This window comes from Hoplias malabaricus, chromosome Y (assembly GCF_029633855.1).
Source record: "Hoplias malabaricus isolate fHopMal1 chromosome Y, fHopMal1.hap1, whole genome shotgun sequence".
In the NCBI taxonomy this organism is placed as follows: Eukaryota; Metazoa; Chordata; class Actinopteri; order Characiformes; family Erythrinidae; genus Hoplias; species Hoplias malabaricus.
Genome location: NC_089820.1, coordinates 46,739,497 through 46,762,280, shown reverse-complemented (window position 1 = coordinate 46,762,280; position 22,784 = coordinate 46,739,497). Strand labels below are relative to the sequence as shown.

Here is a 22,784-nt window from a genome sequence, read left to right as displayed (position 1 = left end):
GATTTGGAAGTGTATTTATAAAGATCTGTGTTACTATTCTAATCATTGTTATCAACATAAACATAGTTCTAGCCCTGAAAAAGCAACATTTGAAAGAATGAAGGAGCACTGTAGACTCAGTGACTATAACTCAAAGGAAAATTGCGTGAGTTTTTGCTGAATTGTTGTAGAATGCGTTCTGGTATAAAGAGTAAATCACCACAGTAATGCATAGTTCAGTGGAAAACTTCAGATAAAGACAGTAATATAAGACTTTGTTTACCCCAGAGCCACTGTTCAGCCAGAAACTCAGCCACCAGCTGCTGAAGGCAATGCATCCCACCAGCAGGACGAAGATCAGTATGACAAAATGCAACAGAATGTAACCTATACCGTGTGAGAGAGAAACACTAAGAAAGACCAAAGGAAAAATGTCAGACTGAAAGTGTGCAAGTTAAAAAGAGTGAGAGATATACCTCCAGCAGCCATGCAATACTGATGGTAGGTTCTCCAAGTGACTGATCCTTCTTGAGAAACCTCTTTTGTAACCAGCTGATCTTTACCCTCTAAATCACACATATACACACACAAAATCAAGAGTTCAAGAGAGAAAATGGATATATTATCCATTTTCCATGAATCAATGTCATAAACATTAACATACCTTTTTTTTCTGGGCCCTCATTTACTGAGTCATCTGGTTTAATTTTCTCATCAGACATGTCAAAGGCTGCAACAGAACAATAATCAAACATTATTAATCTTTTATTTAAATTATTTATAAATTAAATCAAATTCAGTTCGCATTTACAAAGCTGTATGGCCTCTGACCTGGGTTTACAATTCCATTAGCTTTGGAATCTTCCAGTCCCTCTTTCCTTTGTTTACTGGAATCGGGGGGATTTGTAGTTGCCTCATCTTTTTTCTCCTTCAGGACAAATGATTTGGAAAAAATAAATACAACCAAATACAAACTACAATATCACAGTGGTTATTTGTTTGATTGTGTTTAGGTTACATAAATAAATGTATGAAATTATGCTTCCTAATAATAATACTTACAAACTTAACTTGTTTTTTAGATCGTTATGTTCTGCTCTTAAAATTACAAATCTCGTTTTCAAAAAAGGTGAGATGTTGTGAAAAATGTAAATAAAAACAGAATGCAATGATGTGCAAATGATTTAAAATTGACATAAAAGAGTAGATGTGGTTTAAATTATTTACAAGATCAATCCCACTCCTAAAAATTTAAAGGTTTAAAACTGCAAAGGAAACCGAATTAAAAATAGCAAACACCAATTGCCCTTTTCAGACAAGTGCTGTATATTTAACTGAAAATATTGCAACATTTTACTCTTTCTTGAAAAATGTAATTTGATGCCAGCTACATGTTCCTAAACATTGGGATAAAGCAACAAATGTGAGGTAGAATTGCATAATGCTACAAAACGAGGCTAATAATTGGCAACAGTGACATAATCAGATCATTTTAGAGAGGCCAAATCTCAGTAGGGAAGAGGTTCTGTGAAAAACTTCACAGGCAAACAGTGAAACAATTCAAGAATCATTTTTATCAACATAACAAATAACCTAGGGATTTCTTCATCTACAGTACATATAATTAAACGTTAAAGAGTATCCTGAGAAATCTCTTTATGCAAAGGTCTAAAACCTGTGGTTTATTGTTGTCTTCAAGCCCTCAGCTGGCCCTGCATTAAACACAGACATGTTTCTCTAGTGGAGTTCCCTTTTTTTTTTTTTTTTACATTTTGCATTGCATCCCAAATTTTCAGGATATGGGAATATTTAACCATTTACCATTGTGTAAAATTTATCCAGACACGAGTTTCCCAACAAAAAAATAAATAAAAATTTAGTTTTATGTAATAACTATTCTATCTGACAAACCCAGTGAATGAAATACACTGCACTACAGATATTTACAGTAGAAACAATACAAATTATTAAAGGTTTTTGCTAATTACCTCTACTGAGTAAACTATATTGTGGCTTGACCGTGGTAGGGATAATGTTCATCAGTGTGTATTATGTGTACAAATAATTTGTGTTACATATAACAGTAATTCAGAATTGACTCATTCTCCTGCTATTTTGACATTTTATGGTAATTGTCGAGTAGTATTAAAAATGACAATTGTCATTATATTCAACAAAAATAATCTACATTTAAGTAGTTTGAAAAAAAATGGCAAGTCAAAAAAGGCATGTGCATCTATTGGTTCTGTTCTTGGGGATAATCCATAACTACATAGTGTACATGTACATTTATAAGTAAGTGATTTTGACGTTAGCAATCACAAACAGAATATTAACATTTACATTTTAGTTCTTTAAAAAATTAAATTATAATTGCCATTTTAAAACTATGAAACAGTTACTATAAAATTACAAAAATGTTACAAATAATTGCTTTAAAACATGTGTACACTTGATATGCTAGAAAAGACAGGAAGAAAGAAAGCTTCAATACATTGCTTTGTTCAAGCTGGAAATTGTTGATGAGCTGAGCATATCGACCCTTTGCTTTCATCAAAGTTCTGTGTGTTCCAGCTTCATTTATCTCACCATTCTCCAAGAGCAAGACCTCATCACAGAACTCCAAATACTGCATGGAAAAGAGAGAGAGAGGGGAGAAAAAAAATGGCTGAAGGTATAAAATCTATAATAAAAATCTTTATTCACTATAATACATTGAAAGAGGTCATTAACCCACTTGGATGGCTCTCTAAGGCTGGTAAAACATTTACCAATGTGCATAGTTATCATGATTCAGTAAAACTAAAGAGGAATGTTTACATTGACTGTGTACAAACTAAATTCCAAAGAAAACCTTGGGACACAATATTAAAAAAAAAAAAAAAAAAAAGTTTTCAAAATATTAGACTACAAACATCAAAAAGAATATATTTAATAGTCAGATATATACCCGTTATTAAGTTGTTTAAATATAAACTTGATATCAGGAATTAATTTTAAAAAACACTGGGACAGATGAATCGTCGGGATATACTTGGAATAATCGGAAATACTTGTTTTTGAACTTTTCCCTGTTAAAAAGATGAATAGGTGATTCTATCATTGGATATAAATGTCCAAAAAAGCCAGGGCCAAAACCCAGTAGAGTGCCTGAATCCTTCCATTCTTCAGAAAGCACGGCATAAAAAGCTGACATGCTTGTGCAATAAACATATTACACACACACACTGACTGGGGAATAATTCAGAAAACCTCTATCAAGTCCCAAAAAATGTATCAATATTTTTAAAAAAGTATTATCTACCACAGTGGCAAACATTTTCCAAGTATTCCAACTTTTGTTGGCAGTTTTTTAAAAAAAGAACTACAATTTAAAGGCTAATACTATGAGAAAATAGATGTTTCTTTGATAGATTCTAAAATACGAAAATATAAAGATATGGTAAGATTATTTTGACTCAAAAATACTACAAAAAATCATGCAAGTGGTGTGTAATCGAGTTTAGCTCTTCTCAGTTTGACTGCCTTACCTGGAGTTGATGTGTGACCAGTATAACAGATTTGCCCCTTAGCACTTTTTTGATGCACTCCTCAAAAATGTGTTTGCCTACATGGGCATCAACAGCTGAGAGGGGGTCATCCAATAGAAAGATGTCTCTGTTGGAGTAGACTGCTCTAGCTAGACTAATTCTCTGCTTCTGACCACCTGACAGGTTCAGACCACGTTCTCCAATCTATACATGCACAGATATAATAAGACATAGGATCACATTTATCAACTGTATTTAAATACACACTAATGCATGAAGCACAGACACTTACAAGCAATAATTAAAAACAAATACAAAACCCGTTTCCATGAAAACCAATGAAAGTACAAACAGAATTTTCCAATGTCTTGGCTGACAATATATTTTTTATATTGTAAAAATAAACTAATTAAAATGTGCTGCTGAATAAGCATGACTTTCTAGCACCTCAGAAGCCATTGCATGTGAAACTATGAAAAATATAGTCATATGGGCTTGATCTTTGGAAAATCACTGTCACTTAACACGGTCTGCTGCTGCAACATGCTATTACAGAAAGAGAGAAAGCCAAACATCAATTTTATCACAAACATGCTATGGGATGAATTTCATCCCAGAAGCTTTATTTTTTTCAGAACTGTGTGAACATTCATTCATCGTCTTTAACCACTTATCCAGTTCAGAGTCATGGTCGGTCCGGAGCCTACCTGGAATCACTGGGCACAAGGCAGGAACACACCCTGGAGGGAGCGCCAGTCCTTCACAGAGCAACACACACTCACACATTTACTCACACCTAGGGACACTTTAGTCTCCAATCCACAGGACGGCACGATGGCACAGCAGGTAGTGTCGCCGTTACACAGCTCCAGGGACCTGGAGGTTGTGGGTTGAGATCTCGCTCCCAGTGACTGTCTGTGAGTTTGGTGTGTTCTCCCCGTGTTTGCGTGGGTTCCCTCTGGGTGCTCTGGTTTCCTCCCACAGTCCAAAAACACATTGGTAGGCAAGTTGGCGACTCAAAAAAAAAAAAAAAAGTGTCCGTAGGTGTGAGTGAATGTGTCGCCCTGTGAAGGAGTGGCGCCACCTCCAGGGTGTGTTCCCGGCTTGCACCCAGTGATTCTGGGTAGGCTCCGGCCCCACTATGACCCTGAATTGGAGAAGCGGTTTCAGACAATGAATGATTTGTCTGTATGATAAAATAAATCTGGCATTTCACAACAAGGTGCTTGGTAAAAGGCAAAAGATTTGAATGAGAGAATAGAACTAACAACTGTTGTTGACTAGAGATGATAGATTTTATTATATACTAAATCAGTAACCTGATGAAAGTTTTTGTCTGTACATATGCACTTAGGGCTGTCATCTCAGCCAACACCAGCAGTGTAGCAAACCAACAATGGAGGAGAGGCTTGGGCTGTCTCTGAAATTGCTAAATACTTCAAACATCCAAACAAACTTCACTGATTAGGGGGGGAGAAGAGAGAGAGAAAAAAAAACAACACTTAAACAAGGCACTAGTTCGACAGAGAGACGTGAAACCTATACCAGAATATAATCTTTAATAATACTATGAGATACATGTATCAATGTGCACATGCTTGCCATTCTGGCACAGATTCGTTCACATAATATTATATATATTATAAAGTTATTGTATTTTATTTAGTCACAGACACCAATTTCACACTGATGCCAAAATATTTGTGCATCAGGCCTAAAATTAAAACAGTCATAGTTAAATCTGAAGTTATGACAACAATGAGGATTTTACATAACTACTAAGAAAGATTCAGCAAAATAATATAAAAATAATACAAAAGACAAACCTCTGTCTGGTCACCGTATGGCAGAATAGCCAGATCTGGAGTTAGGCTACAGGCGTGGATAACAGTGTCATACCTAAACACAACAGTACACATACATGTAGAAACTCTGACAGTGCAACAGATCAGTAAAACCTTACCCTTGACACCTAGACAGCAATCAGTATTTAACCAAGAGGAAGGACCAAAGGCTGTGAATAATTAACTGTACTATAAAATGCCAGAAGATAAAATATTACTGATACACTTCATAGTCTTGTCCACATCGTGCCAAAACAGTATCCTCCTCCTTGGCATTTATCATGTGATTATCAGGCTGTTGGCAGTTCAGTCTTTGAGATTCCTGCCAATTTGAATACATTGTGGTGATGGGGATTGTTGATAAAGTGCAATTGTGTGCACCATGTAGAAAAACATAGTGCCATTCAGAATCATTCTGAGTAAATAAATCTGATGAGAGCAAGCAAATTGAAATTGTAAAAAAAAAAAAAAAAAAAAAAAAAAAAATTACTATAATAGCTTTAAGGGAAAAGAAAAAAGTTGAAGCCTGAATTAATCAAATTCAAATATTAAATCTGTATACTTTATTTAAATGTATTTGTTTAAAATAAATAAATAAATAAATAATACACTGATAAAATTGAAACTGAAATGGGTGCAGTATCCCACATAGGACTGGTGTATGTCTAAATGTGCATTAATATTTGTTTGATCAAGCATTTAAAACATATACTATATTTGTGTGTAGTACCTCTTTTGGTCAAAGGATTCACCCATTAGAATATTATCACGTACAGTTCCATGAAAGATCCAAGCTTGTTGGGAAACGTATGCAAATGTACCATTTGCAGACACTGACCCACTCTGAAGTTGCATCTAACAAAAATAAATAAATAAATAAACAGCCATTGCAAACACAGTAAACCGCTGGTATATACACTTTAAATTTAAGTTTCATGACATTCTGAAGTGATTAAATTGAATTTAAAACCAAATCATGGATGCAGCACTACTTTAAATATAACACATTGAATTTACTTAATATTTATGTCAAATTTTTGCAAGAAACTACATCTACATCCAGAGATAAAAGGTTAAGTAACATGTACTCATATATATAAAAAAGTATATATCTGGATGTAGATGATTTAATTTCATACAACATTTTGACAAATAACTTCATTGTGTATTTTTTTTTCAATGTAATATCCTTTGAATTAATAGTAAGAAATGTAAACAAAGCTGTGGCAAAATTTGCAAAAAAATAAAAAAAATATCATACATTGTGTATCTACAGTGCTGTGAAAATGAGAGATGTAGTAATAGAAATGTACCTGCTCAAGTATGCTTGAAACTAATGAAGTTTTTCCACTTCCAACATTCCCACAAACACCAAGAAGATTTCCCTGGGTGGGGGGGGGGGGAATTAAAAAAAATCTTCATGTTAGCTTTATAAATGTTAACTTCACATTTGTCAATCGTGTAAAACAATCTAGTGACAGAGCTAAATGGCTAAAACATTGACTTAATTATTGAATATGGTATTAAACAAAAAGAATGATTTTAAACTTTGAGTTTAATTCAAAATATGATTAAAGAGTTTAATGCAAAATTTTATAATTACTAATGATGAAATTGTGAAGCTGGTTCTCAGTGTGCTCTGTGAGGCCTGAGAAAGCTTATCATTAATGCTAAAGAAGTCCATTTAGTTCAGCAGAATTCTGATAAACATTACACATACACTTTATGTAAACAAAGGCTTTTACAAAAACTGAGTCTTACAATCAAAGCATCTGCCAGATCCAAAGGCAGAGGCCTGAGACAATGACAGTTATTAAACGCATTATCATTTTGCCTTATTGACAGACAGGGCAGCCATGAGAGACGACCAGCTCAAACCCAGGTCTGAGACCTGAAGCCTGAGATTGTTATTTACGTTTATTCAGCAACCTAAAAAATATCATATCATTTGTGAATAATGATCAAGGGGTGTGATGAATTTCGGAGGACAGGGAAAAGCCAGGTATTAGTCAAAAGATTGTCAAAGGCTGTGAAAAACAGAAATATAATTAATGAGAAGAAAGGTTTCTTTTGAACCTAATAGTGTCCAGTAAACAATGTTTGAAGAGCTAACTGGAAGCAGAAGTCCTTATATGTACATGGGGAATAAAGTGCCTTTTGGTTGTAGTGGGATCAAGCTTGGCCTATGGAGTGTGTGAAAAAGGAATACTGTATAATATGCAAAATATATATAATATGTCTTCCTAGACCTACCCAGGTTAAATGTGACTATACCTTAAACTGCTTAAATAAAGAATGAAACCGTTCTCTTTTAACCTGAAACCTGTGTCTGTAAAATCTCTTAAAGATGGTTTTTAATTTGACAGATTAAAACCTTGTTTAAGGCATAGGGCCTTTTTGACCCAACACTAGTATGACACACTGAATATTCTCTTTCTGACAGTGACTACATATCTGTACAGTACATATTTTTTTACATACTGTGTAAAACAGCAAACACATCACAGATACCCACCTTTGGGAGGGTGAAAGTGATGTTCTTGAGAGTTGGTTTAATGTCTGGGGTGTTTTTGCCTTTTTGAGTGACTTCTGCAACTGCCACTTTACCCCCTTTCAAAACACTGGCTTCAGGCTTGTTGGGGTTTTTTTCAGTGGAGATGTCCGGAACACACCAGGCAAATGAAGCATTATTCATAAATACAGCTGCATCCAAGTCTTTGTTTTGAATCAGATAGGGGTCAGGGTTTTTTACTAGAAGTAGTCTCTATAGGAGCAAAAAAAGAGCAGAATGTCAAATGATGAGTTACCCGATTTCCAGTCTTCTTTATATTTAACCGGTTATTTTTATTTTATTTTTTTAAGGTACATGAAGCATAGAACACTTTAATGCCCTGTTTGCCAAATTTTCACCTAGTCATTAATACTCCTTTTTATTAATTGTTAGCTGAAATCCCCCATCACACATTATGCCAAGTACACTGGTAGGTTGAGGACCAGCATGTGCTTCTACTGAGACAGATGATGTCTGCCACTAACCTAATTTCACAGTGCTGATAATTAAACATCACCAGACAGCTCAGTGCCCTGAAAAAGAGTGCTGACAGAACATATCTGTCACATCAACTGACGAAGCTGACATTAACTTGCTTGCACCATGCCATCCCACTCACCCAGACACAAAGCTAACTGTACACTAAGACTCCTGGCCTCGATTAGCTGGAGCTTCACCAGAAAATAAACAAATGGTTTCTTGATTATAGGAAAAAAGCATATGTATTAGACAATGTTAATTTTAATAATACAGCTTCAGCAATAATTAAAAAAAAAATAAAAAAATTGTCAATATTTCAGGACATGGGCAAACAAAAAAAATGATTAATGATAAATAATATACTGCATTTAATGTATAATTGATTTACATATACATGTTTTTTCATGTTACTGATTTTAGGATTGTATATCCATTTATGAAATATACTCTTTTCCATATCTTTTCCAGTCATTTTACCATTGTCAATTTGTGAAGGGTAGAATATGCTCCAGTGCTATTCATATGCTCCATCCTTATCAGTATTATTATTATTAATAATATTTACTTTTTAAAGATGTTACTCAATTACATATTATGGATATGAACATTATATTTTTTGGAGTTTTTGTTTGTTCAGATTATATTGAATAGTATTAATTTTTTGTACCCTTATATATTTTTTTGTTAGGGCCATTTTGAACGTCTACCTGGATGGAACTTTGTGGGCAGGATATATGAGACTTTTCGTTTAGAGTGAGATTGTCATAGCTGAGATAAAAGCAGAGAATAACATTTGTCAAACCCACATAAGGAACAACATTCAAACCTTTAGTCGAGCTAAGGCCACTTTAGCTTCAGCCATGGATTTTACAGAGAATGGAAGGAGCCCCATAGACATCCGCATTGCGTTAAACACAGCAATGACAGTATATGCCTAGAGATACAGAATGAAGGTCAGATTCTATAGACAGTAACAGCCAAACTGTACAGAAACAGCATCATAACATAAGTATAAGTTTCCTGAAGACATTGCATTTCTGATAAATAAAAGTGTAGTTAAAAAGCCTGGTAAATTTTCATTCAGAACAATCATATTATGCACATATAAAGTTAGGAGTTTTTCTGGGAATCATGTACACTTTCAGAAAAAAACTTTCACTGTGGTGATGCCTTCAAGGATACACCTCTATCTTCAGTTAAGGAACGTAATTGTACTTTATTCTATGAGAATATTATAATGTAAAATTGTGTTGATTTCATATGCCCCATTTCATCTCCAGGATTTTCATTATGTTCTTTTATTTTACATAATGAAAGATTACAAATATTCACCATCCTTCTGGAGAAGAGAATGTAATGTATCTTTATGGAACACAGCTGGACTTTAACACCACTGTTGTACTTTTAAGAGTACACTTACATTTACCATTAGTGACCAATAATGCACCTCTACCTTACCTTTTTTTCTGAGGGTGTAATGTGAATTTTGTATGTTGCATAATACGAGAAGGACAGAAGTACACCAAAATGGACAGTGCTTTGCATATAAGGGGATTATTTAGCTGATACTCACTGTGGAGGGCTCAAGAGGGAGTCTAACAGCTGTGTGCACGATGAAGGTGAGGATAGTGGCCAGAGTGGGAACTACTGCAATTAGAGAGGAATTTATACTCTGAACATACCCCGCTTTCTCCAACAGAGACTTTTCTTTCTTCCTAATGTCTAGAGAGAAAGGAGAAAGTGTGTGTGAGAGAGAGAAAGACGTGATGCAACCATATAAGAATACAGAATAATATTTTTATACCAAATACATTTTTCTTATAAAAATCTTATGGAAGATCTATAAAGCCCTGGGGAAAAACACGGATGCTTGACTTTTTTTCTTTTTAGACATATGCAGGGATAGACGATACAATAATGTGAGAGGAGGCAGCTGAGCCATTTACAATTGATGCATTTACAACAAGAGTGAACTATAAACCTGTGGCCAAAATAACCAGAGTGCTTGTAGAATGTGCACTCATCATACAGATCATGAGTTTAAAGTAGCAAGTAGTTTTCTCCACAAGAAACAAAGGCAGAATCCAACAGCAAAAGCACACTATGCTTAATACTCACTCAAACACTCAGCTGTTACTTACTTAAACACTCAGTTGCCTTAAGCCTAAGAATAGATCTGCAATACATTTTATAAATATGATAATTGTGTCACATAATACTCTATCAATAGATGTAGCATTATGATAGTGATTTGTGATAGTTGGCATCATAAAACTGACAATGCATTATGAGTATTGGAAATTTTATTAATGATGCTACATGACTGCAAAAAAATAAAAAATAAAATAAATAAATAAATAAAAACCGACACACTCTTCCTACCTGCAGCCACCAAAATTCCTGTTGAATCGCACACCAACACTAAGGTTGCTGTAGCTGTTTAAGATCTGATCAGCAACCAGCCACCCTTAACAACTACAGTTACTCATTGAGCCCAGCCTATGAGTACCCAAACCAGCCACTGTATCACTAGGACTTCACAGGGGTCATCTGGTAGGCATGTCATCTCATTGGTCTTTCACTGAATTAAGCCCACAACACCTCCAGAAGTCTCAACACTGAAATGCCAGGCATCCCAGACCACCCCCTTCCAAGCCAGTTTTACAGTCCGTCCTTACACTTTATCATCAAAAACCATAAATCCACACTGGCTTCCCTAGTGACTAAGGCTGTACTTAGCCCCACTGGCACCGTTAATGCATGCTCAGTGCCACCAGTTGCATGTGAACTTTACATGCTTCATCACCAACAACCCCCATAGCATCTTTACAGTGCATTTCCCCAAGTAACCTGTGCTCTCCTTATCCAGAACCACTGACTAGACCTTTCAGCTGTTTCTGATAACTCCTTCACAGCGCCCTTAGTTTCCAGCCCCTATTGCTGAAATGCACAAGCACGGATGTGGCAGATTTGGCTACAAATCCTCTAAGACCCATTTCCACTGGTCTAACATGTGCTTGCCACCCACATTCCCTCACCTCAGCCACCAAGTCTGTGTACTTCAGCTTTTTCCTTTCGAATGCTTCGTCTACTGCATTCTCAAATGGAACCGTTAACTCTGAAATAATTTGTAATGAAAGTCCCACAATGCTCACTAACAAACTCATCTCTGTTCACTGACATTGCATATTTATAAAATATTTCCCAGAGGGGAAAATTTACACCTTAAATATCCGTTTCACTGAATACTTATTTACCGGATATGTGATTTAGCATATGAAACACTACATGAACATGATAACAGCTAAATTTAAAAACTGAACTTACATTGGAGGAGGGGGGGGCGGGGTCGTTAAATATATGACGAGTCAGAATTTACAATGTTACAGCTCATGTTTACTAAGTGTAAGTCTGTACCTGTGATTTTCTTTTCAAAGCACTCCTCCCATGCATACATTTTAATGAGTTTGATGCAAGTCAAAACTTCATTCATGGTGCGAACACGCTTGTCCGTTACAGAGATAGCCCGTCTCCGCAATATGTTAATCAGCCTGGCAACAAAAAACTGCATACAAAAATAATATTTTATTTTAGATTCTTACAGTTGCATTTGGCAAAAATATTTTCCTAAGGATATGAACGAAAAATGTCAGCATCATCAAAATACACAGATTTTGCATTCCTTGTATGACAGAAACAAGAACTAGCATTATATTAAGAGCTACATCTTCTTATAAGTTTGTATGACAGCACAAGACAAAAATCAAAGTAAAACCAAACTGTGCACATGCTGCTAGATAATGTACAACTGTCACCTCACATTAACATGGCTAAATTATGTTTGTTTTAGTATATAGGAATATAGTTATAGTATATAGGTGAATAACAGACTTCTTTCTAGTCCTACATGCTTTCAAAACCAAAAAAAAAAAAAAAAAATCTTACAGCATTTTTAAGGGATTTATTAAGTTGAAATCTGAATAAAAAGGTTAAGAACAATTATACATATAGCATACTCTTTAGCAGACTCTCTTATTCAGAGCAATGCAAAATGGTAGGTGAATATAATAAGTCTTACCCAAAAAACCCTTTAAAAAAATAAATAATAAAAAGTGGCATTTATAGTAATTACATGCCCCATATTCTTCCACAAATATCAGTGCAACCTAAATATTTCACTCCACCCATATAAAGCAGAGCACACACAAACAGTTCGTTACATATAGTGATGTGTTAAAGAAATCAATAACTCACCTGTATAGGTATAAAAATAAAGTAGGTCATGACCCCTATGAGTGCTGTGTAGCCCAGAATGTAGCAAGCATAGATTACACACACAATGAGCAGTACAGGAATACACAGAAGAAATGTGCCAAAAAGCACTGCCTCAAACATACGATATCCATCATTTGTCAACATGTTGATCATCTGAGAAACAGAGTTAAACACAGGCAGTGTTAATTGAACAGAGTTTCAATAAAAACTTATAATTCTGAAGGGAAGTGTAATTGTTCATGTTATTTGGTCTCACAAAATATAAACATTCAAAATAACAGTTCAGTTAAAAAGTGAGACAATCTTCCAAATCAACAATTAATCAAACAGTTAGAAAATGAAGCAATCATGACTACCTCTCCTACAGTGATACCGCTGAGTGTTCGGAGGGAGATGATTTTATAGAAAGCCATTGTGCTGAAGGCTCCTTTCAGTCGGATGGCTGTGCGCAGGTTCACAGCCCAGAGGAGCGATGCGAAGAAAGCTTTAGAGAACTCAGAGATGAACAGGGCAACGCAGAGTCCCAGGCCATGCAGCAGTGTAGAGGAGTCAGGGTCTTCAGCATAGCGCAGGATCTCATGAACTAAAATAGACTGAAGAACACAATTTATTTGCACAGCTGTTCCTTTGGCAGAGACTCAACTCAAATTTTATGCATCAGCTCCAAAGTTTAAACTAGGGTAGATCTCATGCTCCCACACTAACATTACAATGTGATTGCAATGATGAATTCATTATTTGCTACAACTCTCATTCTTCAGAACATAAATACTTGTTCAGAATAAAATTCACAAAAAACAGTTCTTATTGACCTAATTAACAAAATTAATTTGAGATCTCCCAAAACAATAAACAGCTTCCCCAAATTGTGTTTCAAAAAATTCTATATTCTGGCAACATTTTTATGTTTGTAAACCTGTCTTTCCCTATTCTGAGAAGTCTATTACAATTTTGTGCCACTAGCTCAACTTATGCCTGGTTTTACAAAGTATCTCTCTGGGACAGCGTGAACGGCAATGAGAGAAAGAAAAGTATGTACCGGCCCAATGAACACTGCAAATGCGAAGAGAACAGAGATAAAGAACGATACTATGAGCCGTGTTCGTTGAAAACGCATCACTACTGAGGACAATGAGGCTTTTTCAATGCCTTTACGTTCCACCTCCTCTTCCCAGATCCTTTTGAACCTGCAAACACATACACACACAGTTGTACATCTTCCAAACAATAACAAAAAAAAAATAAATACTGAAAAGTTTTCAATTCTCTAAAATGTATCCCACCCTTAGGTTCATGTGAGCTCGCTCTTCAGTTCCTCAGGCTATGACTTAACTTACATATTCTGTACCTTTTGCTGAAAAATCTTCACTTCATTAGTTCCTTCTTTCACTCTTTCATTCATACATACATCTGTAACCACTTCATCTTGATCATGCAGTAGGCATGAAGTCTACACAGAATCACTGGACTCGAGGCAAAAAACACTTTGGATATGAAGTCGTAATAGTGTTATTAAATAATAATTATGCCGCCATGGTCTAATGGTTAGAAAAGAGGACTTAGGAGTCTTAGCCCTGGAAAGTGGCTGGTAAGGACCATGACTGGCAGGAAAATAGTGGGTGATAGGAGTGAAGGAACTGCACCATCCTCCTAACTCAATCCATAGTTGAGGTGCCCATAAGCAAGCCAGCTAACCCCCAACTGCTCCTTGGACACCCGCCGCTCTGGGTGTCTCTTCATTGCCCACAGTGCACTAATGTGAGTGTGTGTGTTCACTGCCATGGATAGGTTATATGTGAAAGACACACTTAGTTGTGCATTGGGCGGCACGGTGGCGCAGCAGGTAGTGTCGCAGTCACACAGCTCCAGGGGCCTGGAGGTTGTGGGTTCGATTCCCGCTCCGGGTGACTGTCTGTGAGGAGTTGGTGTGTTCTCCCCGTGTCCGCGTGGGTTTCCTCCGGGTGCTCCGGTTTCCACAGTCCAAAAACACACGTTGCAGGTGGATTGGCGACTCGAAAGTGTCCGTAGGTGTGAGTGAATGTGTGTGTGTGTCTGTGTTGCCCTGTGAAGGACTGGCGTCCCCTCCAGGGTGTATTCCCGCCTTGCGCCCAATGATTCCAGGTAGGCTCTGGACCCCCCGCGACCCTAAATTGGATAAGCGGTTACAGATAATGGATGGATGGATGGATGGATAGTTGTGCATTGTACAATGACACATAACTGTATACTTATATACATTTATAATAAGCCTACAGTTTAAAGGGTTAATCTTTTGGCATACCTTTCCACATTGGTGTGGGCTCCGTCATGAGGAGACAGGCTGATAGAGCTCATGTCCAGATGATTTCTATAAAGCCTCCACATCATGGGAGTCATCCATGAAAACGAAGTGAAGGAGAAGAACCCTGCATCATCCATAGGGTTTGAGCTGCAGAGGTTCAAAGAAAATCAAACATCTTGAACACACCATTCCAACACACCCATTACTTCACTTCTACATAGAAATAAACCAAAACAGCAGAGACAAATTAGAAAATCACCACCATCTGTCTCCACTTCCAATCATCCCACTGTAAAACGCACCAATCTGGTTTAGAATGGAACGACTAGCTAGATATTAGGGTTGCTTTAAGATGACTTGTGTGGTTTGTGTTGTATTACAAACAACATTAAACTGTCTGAAGAAAGAAAAATCTTTTCTATAATTTTTTTTAACTTATAACAGACAAGAATGGATGATTGGTTTCTCACCCAGAGCTGAAGCGTACTGGTATTAGGGTCTTCAGGCTAACATGATATTTGTTTGAATGTTTTGAAGTGGGCTCTGTATTCCTGTAGTCTGGAACCGGAGGGCCTTCAGGAAATGAATTCATGGTCATGTTTGGCTCTGTTTGCCAAGAATTGCTCTCTGTTCTCCGTGTCTGCAAAAAGAGACAGAAAAGGAAAGTTCATGGGAAAACACAAGGAGAACAAAAGACAAAAGAGTAACAAATGGAAGATAGCATGGGCAATTATATGAATTACAAGAGAGAGAGAGAGAGAGAGAAAAGGTAAAGTGCAAAAGTGAAAGATCATATCAGAGAGATAGAGGCAAATATATAATCCAAAAACCATTAAAAAAAAAAAAATCATCAGCTGATTTCATGACACATGATACTTTGACACAAAATTATGCTCCCTTTATTGTGGATCGCATAAGAGACCTTTACATAGTCAGTAAAGCTGGTTGACTCCTGAATAAAACTCATCACAATAGCAATACAATATATAGTCTTGCCCATCTTCAAAGAGCAAGTGAAAGAGTAATAAGTGATCCTGGTTTACTTACGAAGGATACTCCTTTAACATAGTCATTTTCTGAGGAGTGATGTGAAAAACTGTTTGCTTTCATTTTTTCTAAATAAAATGAGAATTTAAGAAAGATCATAAACAAGTAAATAAGAAAACGTTGTCATCCTCAAAGATTTACAATGTTATTTCAAAAACTGCTAGATAAAAAATTACATATCCTTTTACATATGTAAAATATCATTAGTATCTTTTACTAAAGTCAACAGTTCACATATGACACAAAAGTATATAACAGTCTATACAAGCCCTGATTTTAAGCATTGTAAAGTGTGAATATAGAAGGATACCTGTGCTCGTCTCTTGCAAGGAAGAGAAGTGAGGAGTCCTGAGATCAGATTAATTCTAAAAACTTCTATTTGATACCAGAAACTTGTTTCACCTTCCTCACGCACAGTGACAGCACAGATTTTTATGAGGTTCAAAGGTTAACTAGAGCAGAGGTCTCAGTTAGGTTTCCCTATGTCATTGTCAATGTCTTTGGCTCCCTTTAATGCTAGTACTGACTGTAACCTAAGCTATAATTTACCCTTTTTGCTTAATTTTTAACTGTTCATAAAAAGAAAAGATAAAAAAAATGTTCTTCACCATGAAGACACGCACTGAGTAACATTGCTGGGAGAAAGTTGAAAGGACTGTTCATAGCATTCACACTGCAACTTGGTTTGGTTGTTCTGCCTTTGCTTTAGTCACTGACCAAAGATAACTTCTTCACCTGCTCTATCTTCACGTGAACTCTAAATCCAAACCTACCTCCCCTACACTCAGCCAAAAACACTTACAACCTCTCACCCAAGCATACAACCTATTTACTGCCCTATAATTCCCTTGTAAACCAGAGATGCTTTGGGTAAAGGGGTAAAAGTTTGTGACCAGGTTGTTATACCAGCCATACTTCAATATAGTGCCTTTAAAATGATAAGGAAATGAGCCTTATCAGCTGGCTCCAACTATTCGAACATGCGGCCAGGTTTTAATGCAGTTATATGGTACTGTCTTATGCCAGCAGTTTTCAAAACTGAAGAATGTTGTATTTTTTCTGCAGACAAGTAACATCATTGGCTAATAAATAAATAAATATATATATATATATATATATATAAACATTAGCTTCCTTGAAAGCACAGTATTCTTTAAGCATGTGAAACAATCAAAATCAAATTAAAATCCAAACATGAATTTTGAACATGTTTCTATTGTTCTATATTATTTAATAACTGCTACTAATTACATAATAAGCACAGCAGGGAACATTGATCACTTATGACTGTTACGATGCCCAGGGTGAGTAAAATATATAATCATAATAGCAGAGCTCAAAATTTAATTGGACATGTCACAGAGTTAAACCTGACCACTCAGTCTTGCTACTGTTTGCTAAATCTGCAGCAGACCATGTGATTTTAAAAGTTTAGTGGGAGAACATGATGACTGATTTAGAACTGGAGTATGTAGAAAGCCTTCACAATATTGTTATAAAGATCACTGTGATCTTGGGCGTGAGAAAGTTCTTTTGAGTTTATTTGTAAATTAAAAATTATATTAAATCAAATATTTGTTCAGTGCGTCATAACCTCAGTTTGGTGCAGTTTCACATCACTTGCCCCAGGAAAGCTAAGGAAGAATTTAATGTTGAACCATGCAAATATTTGAATATGTTTGGAAAACATCAAAATTCAATTCAGTGAATATTAACCATTCAGAAAAACAGTGGTGTGAACTGATCAGATTACTATAAAAAGAATTATAGCAGAATTTACATATGCAAATTTGCATTATGCCTTGAGGGTTAGATTCCATCATTTTTCTTGTTTTGCTTTGGCTGAGTGCTCCAAATTCAGCCATGGCCTCTGTGGTATATGGAAATATATAGATAAAAGCCCCATAAATGGATATTATGCATTAAAACGTCATTCATTAGTTAATGAATACTTCACACACACCGTAAACACAATGTTTCTTTGACATCCCTGTTAAATATTAACATAGCTGACAGTTTGTAGGGGAAGCAGTAGGTTAGGGGCCATAGCTGACTCTTAGGAAATAATGATTTATTACTGTGACAATAGTGTAAACCGTGTTGAACCACATTCTGATTAGTCATGCTTCAAAACAATGTTTGAATTTGGACTGGACAATAATTTACTATCAATACATCTTAATATAAAATGTTTAAAAACAATGATATGATTTTTAACACATTTTATATACAACCATTTATACATATTGCTTCATTTTAATAAACAAGTTTTAATCCTCAGACTGGATCACTGGTGTACAGTGACTGTAATAATAAAATTATTATCTGAGTGGTTCATCCTCTAACTCTGAAGAGATCATTCCTATCACCCGACTGTGTCTGAACGATCACTGGATTAGGAACAGCTACCTTGTATCTACACTCATTGTCCATTTTATCAGCTCCACTGAACATACAGGAGCACTTTGTAGTTTTACAATTACAGACTGTAGTCCACCAGTTTTTCTGTATACTTTCTGATCCCAATTTCACCCTGCTTTTCAATGGTCAGGACCCCCACAAAGAAGATATGATTTGGCTGATGGATCAGTCTCAGTGCTGCAGTAACACTGACTTGGTGGTGTGTGTTGTGCTGGTGTGCCAGGGTTGGCTGTTGGCAAATGTAAAACCACACCCCGGACACCCAAGGCTGACACTAATGTGCACAATCACGATATTTAAGACATTGACTACACCACCCCTATATTACAGGAAAGGGGACGTTTTGCTAGGCCACTCAACTGAAAGAGTGTGAGAGCCAGAATATAACACACGTGTATCAATCAAAATGTCAAGTCTCAAATTTTTATTTCAGTTAATTAGAAAAATGCACTAAGGGAAGAAAACTTAATACTGTAGATACTCTTAAAAAAACTGTATGGGGTTTAAGCTGATATATATATATATAAAAACACAAAGTAACATCACAGACCAACAAAGTGTGGCCAAGGAAGTGCCCAATCCACAGAGCCCTTTATTAATTTGCACACTAGTCACATAGGCAATAACACTACCATGCAAAACCAATATCAAACTGAAGTCACCAAAAGCAAGATGACACCACCACAGTAAACCACCCCAAATAGGGCACAACCAGTGCACCTAGGGTGACCCATCCCTTGACCACAAAACAAAGAAAACTAAAAATAACAAGAAGCACCTTCCTGGGTGCAACTACACAAAAAACGGCGTATGATATGTTATCACAATGTGTTGTAGCTAGCGGCCTCAAGGCCCAAACCAGTATTAATAAAACCTTTCAATTTATAAAGGGGGCAGTGCCTCTGGACTGGCAGACTAGGGTGGTGGTTCCCCTTTTTAAAAAGGGGGATCGGAGGGTGTGTTCCTACTATAGGGGGATCACACTCCTCAGCGTCCCCGGTAAGGTCTATGCGGGGGTACTGGAGAAGAGAGTCCGACCGATAGTTGAACCTCGGATCCAGGAGGAACAATGCGGATTCCGCCCCGGTCGTGGAACACAGGACCAGCTCTTTACCCTCGCTAGGATCCTGGAGGGTGCATGGGAGTTTGCTCAACCAGTCTACATGTGTTTTGTGGATCTGGAGAAGGCATTCGACCGTGTCCCTCGGGGTATTCTGTGGGGGGTGCTCAGGGAGTATGGGGTACTGGGCTCTTTGTTACGAGCTATCCAGTCCCTGTACAAACAGAGCAGGAGTCTGGTTCGTATGGCTGGCAGTAAGTCCGACTGGTTTCCAGTCGGAGTTGGACTCCGTCAGGGCTGCCCGTTGTCACCGGTTCTGTTCACAATTTTTATGGACAGAATTTCTCGGCGTAGCCAAGTGGCGGAGGGTGTCCTGTTTGGTGGTCTCAGGAATCCATGTCTGCTTTTTGCAGATAATGTGGTCTTGTTGGCTTCATCGAGCCGGGACCTCCAGCTCTTGCTGGACCAGTTTGCAGCCGAGTGTGAAGCGGTAGGGATGAGGATCAGCACCTCCAAGTCCGAGTCCATGGTACTCAGCCGGAAAAGGGTGGAGTGCTCTCTCCAGGTTGGAAGTGAGATCCTGCCTCAAGTGGAGGAGTTTAAATACCTCGGGGTCTTGTTCACGAGTGAGGGAAAGATGGAGCGTGAGATTGACAGGCGGATCGGTGCAGCGTCAGCAGTAATGCGGGCTCTGTACCGGTCTGTTGTGGTGAAGAGAGAGCTGAGCAAAAAAGCAAAGCTTTCGATTTACCGTTCAATCTACGTCCCAACCCTCACCTATGGTCACGAGCTTTGGGTGGTGACCGAAAGAATGAGATCGCGGGTACCATTGGCTGAAATGAGTTTTCTCCGCAGGATGTCTGGACTCTCCCTTAGAGACAGGGTTAGGAGCTCGGACATCCGGGAGAGACTCGGAGTGGAGCCGCTGCTCCTCCACGTCGAGAGGAGCCAGCTGAGGTGGTTTGGGCATCTGGTTCGGATGCCTCCTGGACGCCTTCCTGGAGAGGTGTTACGGGCATGTCCAACGGGGCGGAGTCCCCAGGGCAGACCAAGAACACGCTGGAGAGACTATATGTCTCGACTGGCCTGGGAACGCCTCGGTATACCCCCGGAGGAGCTAGAGTCGGTGGCTGGGGAGAGGGAGGTCTGGGTTTCTTTGCTCCGACTGCTTCCCCCGCGACCCAGACCCGGATAAGCGGTGGATAATGGATGGATGGATGGAATTTATAAAACGGTAACAAGTGGCTCAGCTAATACAATACAAAGACAGTGGAGAGAAAACAGTGGCCCGCAGTGCTTCTGGCTGCAGCCCCATTCTACAAGAATAATAACCAAATCACAAAAATACAGTTCAGTATAATAAAATACACAATCATAAATATAGCCAACAGCGCCAGTAGGTCACCTTAAGCATATGGCCCACACACACCCATACATACATATATATACACATACATACACACACACACACACACACACACAAGATACATACATACACACACACACTAATAATAAGTAAATAAATAAATAAATAAACAATACACCATATACCAATACACCCACACATGTTCATACATGTAAGGCCATATGCCATCATCATGGTATCCCAATATTAAATGACATACCCAAATAAAATAATAATAAGACACTGCTGTTGTCAATATGATTGACATGACAACGTTCCGTAGTAACAAAATGTATCAGTAGGCGGCAGCCAAGCAACACAAACGCCGTCCAACCTGCCTGATACATAGACACTGACGAACAACAACGGTAGGGAGCACAAGAAACCTAAGGAACATGCGAGCAGCGTCAACCCAGCACCAGTTAGCCGCTGCTAATGTCACTGCACACCAACCTACACAAAAGTGGTCACATTCACCAGCAGCTAAGAAACTCTTCCCGGATAGGCCCCATTTTAAAACAGCTGCACTCAGCGCGAGCAATAATAAACCAGCGACCTACCGTTAATTCAGCTGCCTGGGCTTCAGGCACTTCTCAAATAATTTGCTCCAGCCACCAGCACACGTACACTAAAAACAAAGATATCTTAAAATATGCTCTGCCAACTCTTGAAATTTCAAAAACCTGCATATTACTAACAATAAGCCCGCATAACTTACCAGACCTAGTTCTCCTAATAGTGGCCGCAACGCACCAGACGATTCCCGCCCTCCCCTAGTTTAAATTTAGTCAAAGTGAACTCACCTGGGTGTGTTCACTTTTATCTTCCCCTGGGGATCAATATGCTCCCTACCTGGTTTCCACCCACTCTACAGTGGGCATGTCCCTATAAGACCTCTACTGGTCTTTAAAGTTGCAAGCTGTGGGTTGTAGCCCAGAAAAGCTGGCAACCCATGCCAGTGGTTAGGCGCTCTTCTCGCAGTACGGCCGACAACATTCAAATCCGCTCCACCTCCCCCGTGCTGCAGTTCTGTACTCAGCCTTGAGCATGCCTACATCGAACTGTGCTTCTGTTCTTTTTCGACCTTGGCAATAGCCATTATACTATTGGATTTATTTTCACCGGGACGGTGAACCTTGAACGAGAGGGTGAATGTGGTATAGAATTGCTGGGTGCCCTCGCACCTGCATTTGGTTAAACCCATGCTCGTCAGGAAGTTGGCAGCGCGAGCCACTGATTGTTGTGGTTTGATGCGTTTTTTTTAACGGATTCTTCAGCAGAGCCATAGATCGATACACGGACCCTGTACAAAAACAATTTCTTTCAAAAACATTTGACATTGAATACAATTAATTTAATGTATTTAATTAATACTTTGATTAAATGAGAATTATAATCATGGTTAAGCCTTAGTTGTTCTTTCAGTAACATGCTAAATAAGTGTTAGTGTCACGGCTGCAAAGAGGACGAGGAGACGGACGTAGACACAAGGAATTTATTAAACATGATGGAAGCAAACTATAAACAAAACAAACACGGGTAGATACAGGGAAACTAGACAAGACTAAACTATTAACTAAACAAAGACAATCAGGGAAGAGCAATGAACTGGGGTAAACACATGTAAACAGAAAGACTGAGAAACATACATCTACGCACACAACACCAGACCAAGGAGCACTCAAATCACAGGGGTATATCAGGACAAGACAAACGAGGAACACCTGGAGACAATAATGAGACAGAGGCAGGGCTAAGGCGGGACTAGGGAGGAGACAGGAACAACAACAAGCAGAGTCATGTGCTACAGGAGCACATGATGGGAAAACAGACAGGACTGGGCCAGGATGTGACGGTTAGCTAGCCAGTAAAGTTACCTCAGAATTTAAAAGTTGTCCATATCCCATGAAA

At 37.9% G+C, this 22,784-nt stretch overlaps 1 protein-coding gene across 1 annotated transcript in view; it reads right to left on the bottom strand.

Annotated features, from left to right (window-relative positions):
* Positions 1-21,454, bottom strand: part of LOC136678798 (ATP-binding cassette sub-family C member 12-like) — a 29,188-nt gene extending 7,734 nt beyond the window's left edge. Inside the window, exons 1-20 of the mRNA XM_066656936.1 lie at positions 21,434-21,454; positions 15,988-16,055; positions 15,411-15,580; positions 14,941-15,087; positions 13,699-13,846; positions 13,016-13,252; positions 12,639-12,812; positions 11,802-11,949; positions 9,958-10,106; positions 9,211-9,318; positions 7,869-8,117; positions 6,667-6,738; positions 6,084-6,208; positions 5,336-5,408; positions 3,510-3,713; positions 2,474-2,608; positions 811-907; positions 644-709; positions 456-545; positions 263-366 (exon numbers count right to left, since the gene is read on the bottom strand). Of these exons, the coding sequence (XP_066513033.1) occupies positions 263-366; positions 456-545; positions 644-709; positions 811-907; positions 2,474-2,608; positions 3,510-3,713; positions 5,336-5,408; positions 6,084-6,208; positions 6,667-6,738; positions 7,869-8,117; positions 9,211-9,318; positions 9,958-10,106; positions 11,802-11,949; positions 12,639-12,812; positions 13,016-13,252; positions 13,699-13,846; positions 14,941-15,087; positions 15,411-15,580; positions 15,988-16,050 (2,559 nt within the window). The 5' untranslated portion in view covers positions 16,051-16,055; positions 21,434-21,454. The remainder of the gene's footprint in view (positions 1-262; positions 367-455; positions 546-643; positions 710-810; positions 908-2,473; positions 2,609-3,509; positions 3,714-5,335; positions 5,409-6,083; positions 6,209-6,666; positions 6,739-7,868; positions 8,118-9,210; positions 9,319-9,957; positions 10,107-11,801; positions 11,950-12,638; positions 12,813-13,015; positions 13,253-13,698; positions 13,847-14,940; positions 15,088-15,410; positions 15,581-15,987; positions 16,056-21,433) is intronic.
* Positions 21,455-22,784: the final 1,330 nt, after the last annotated feature.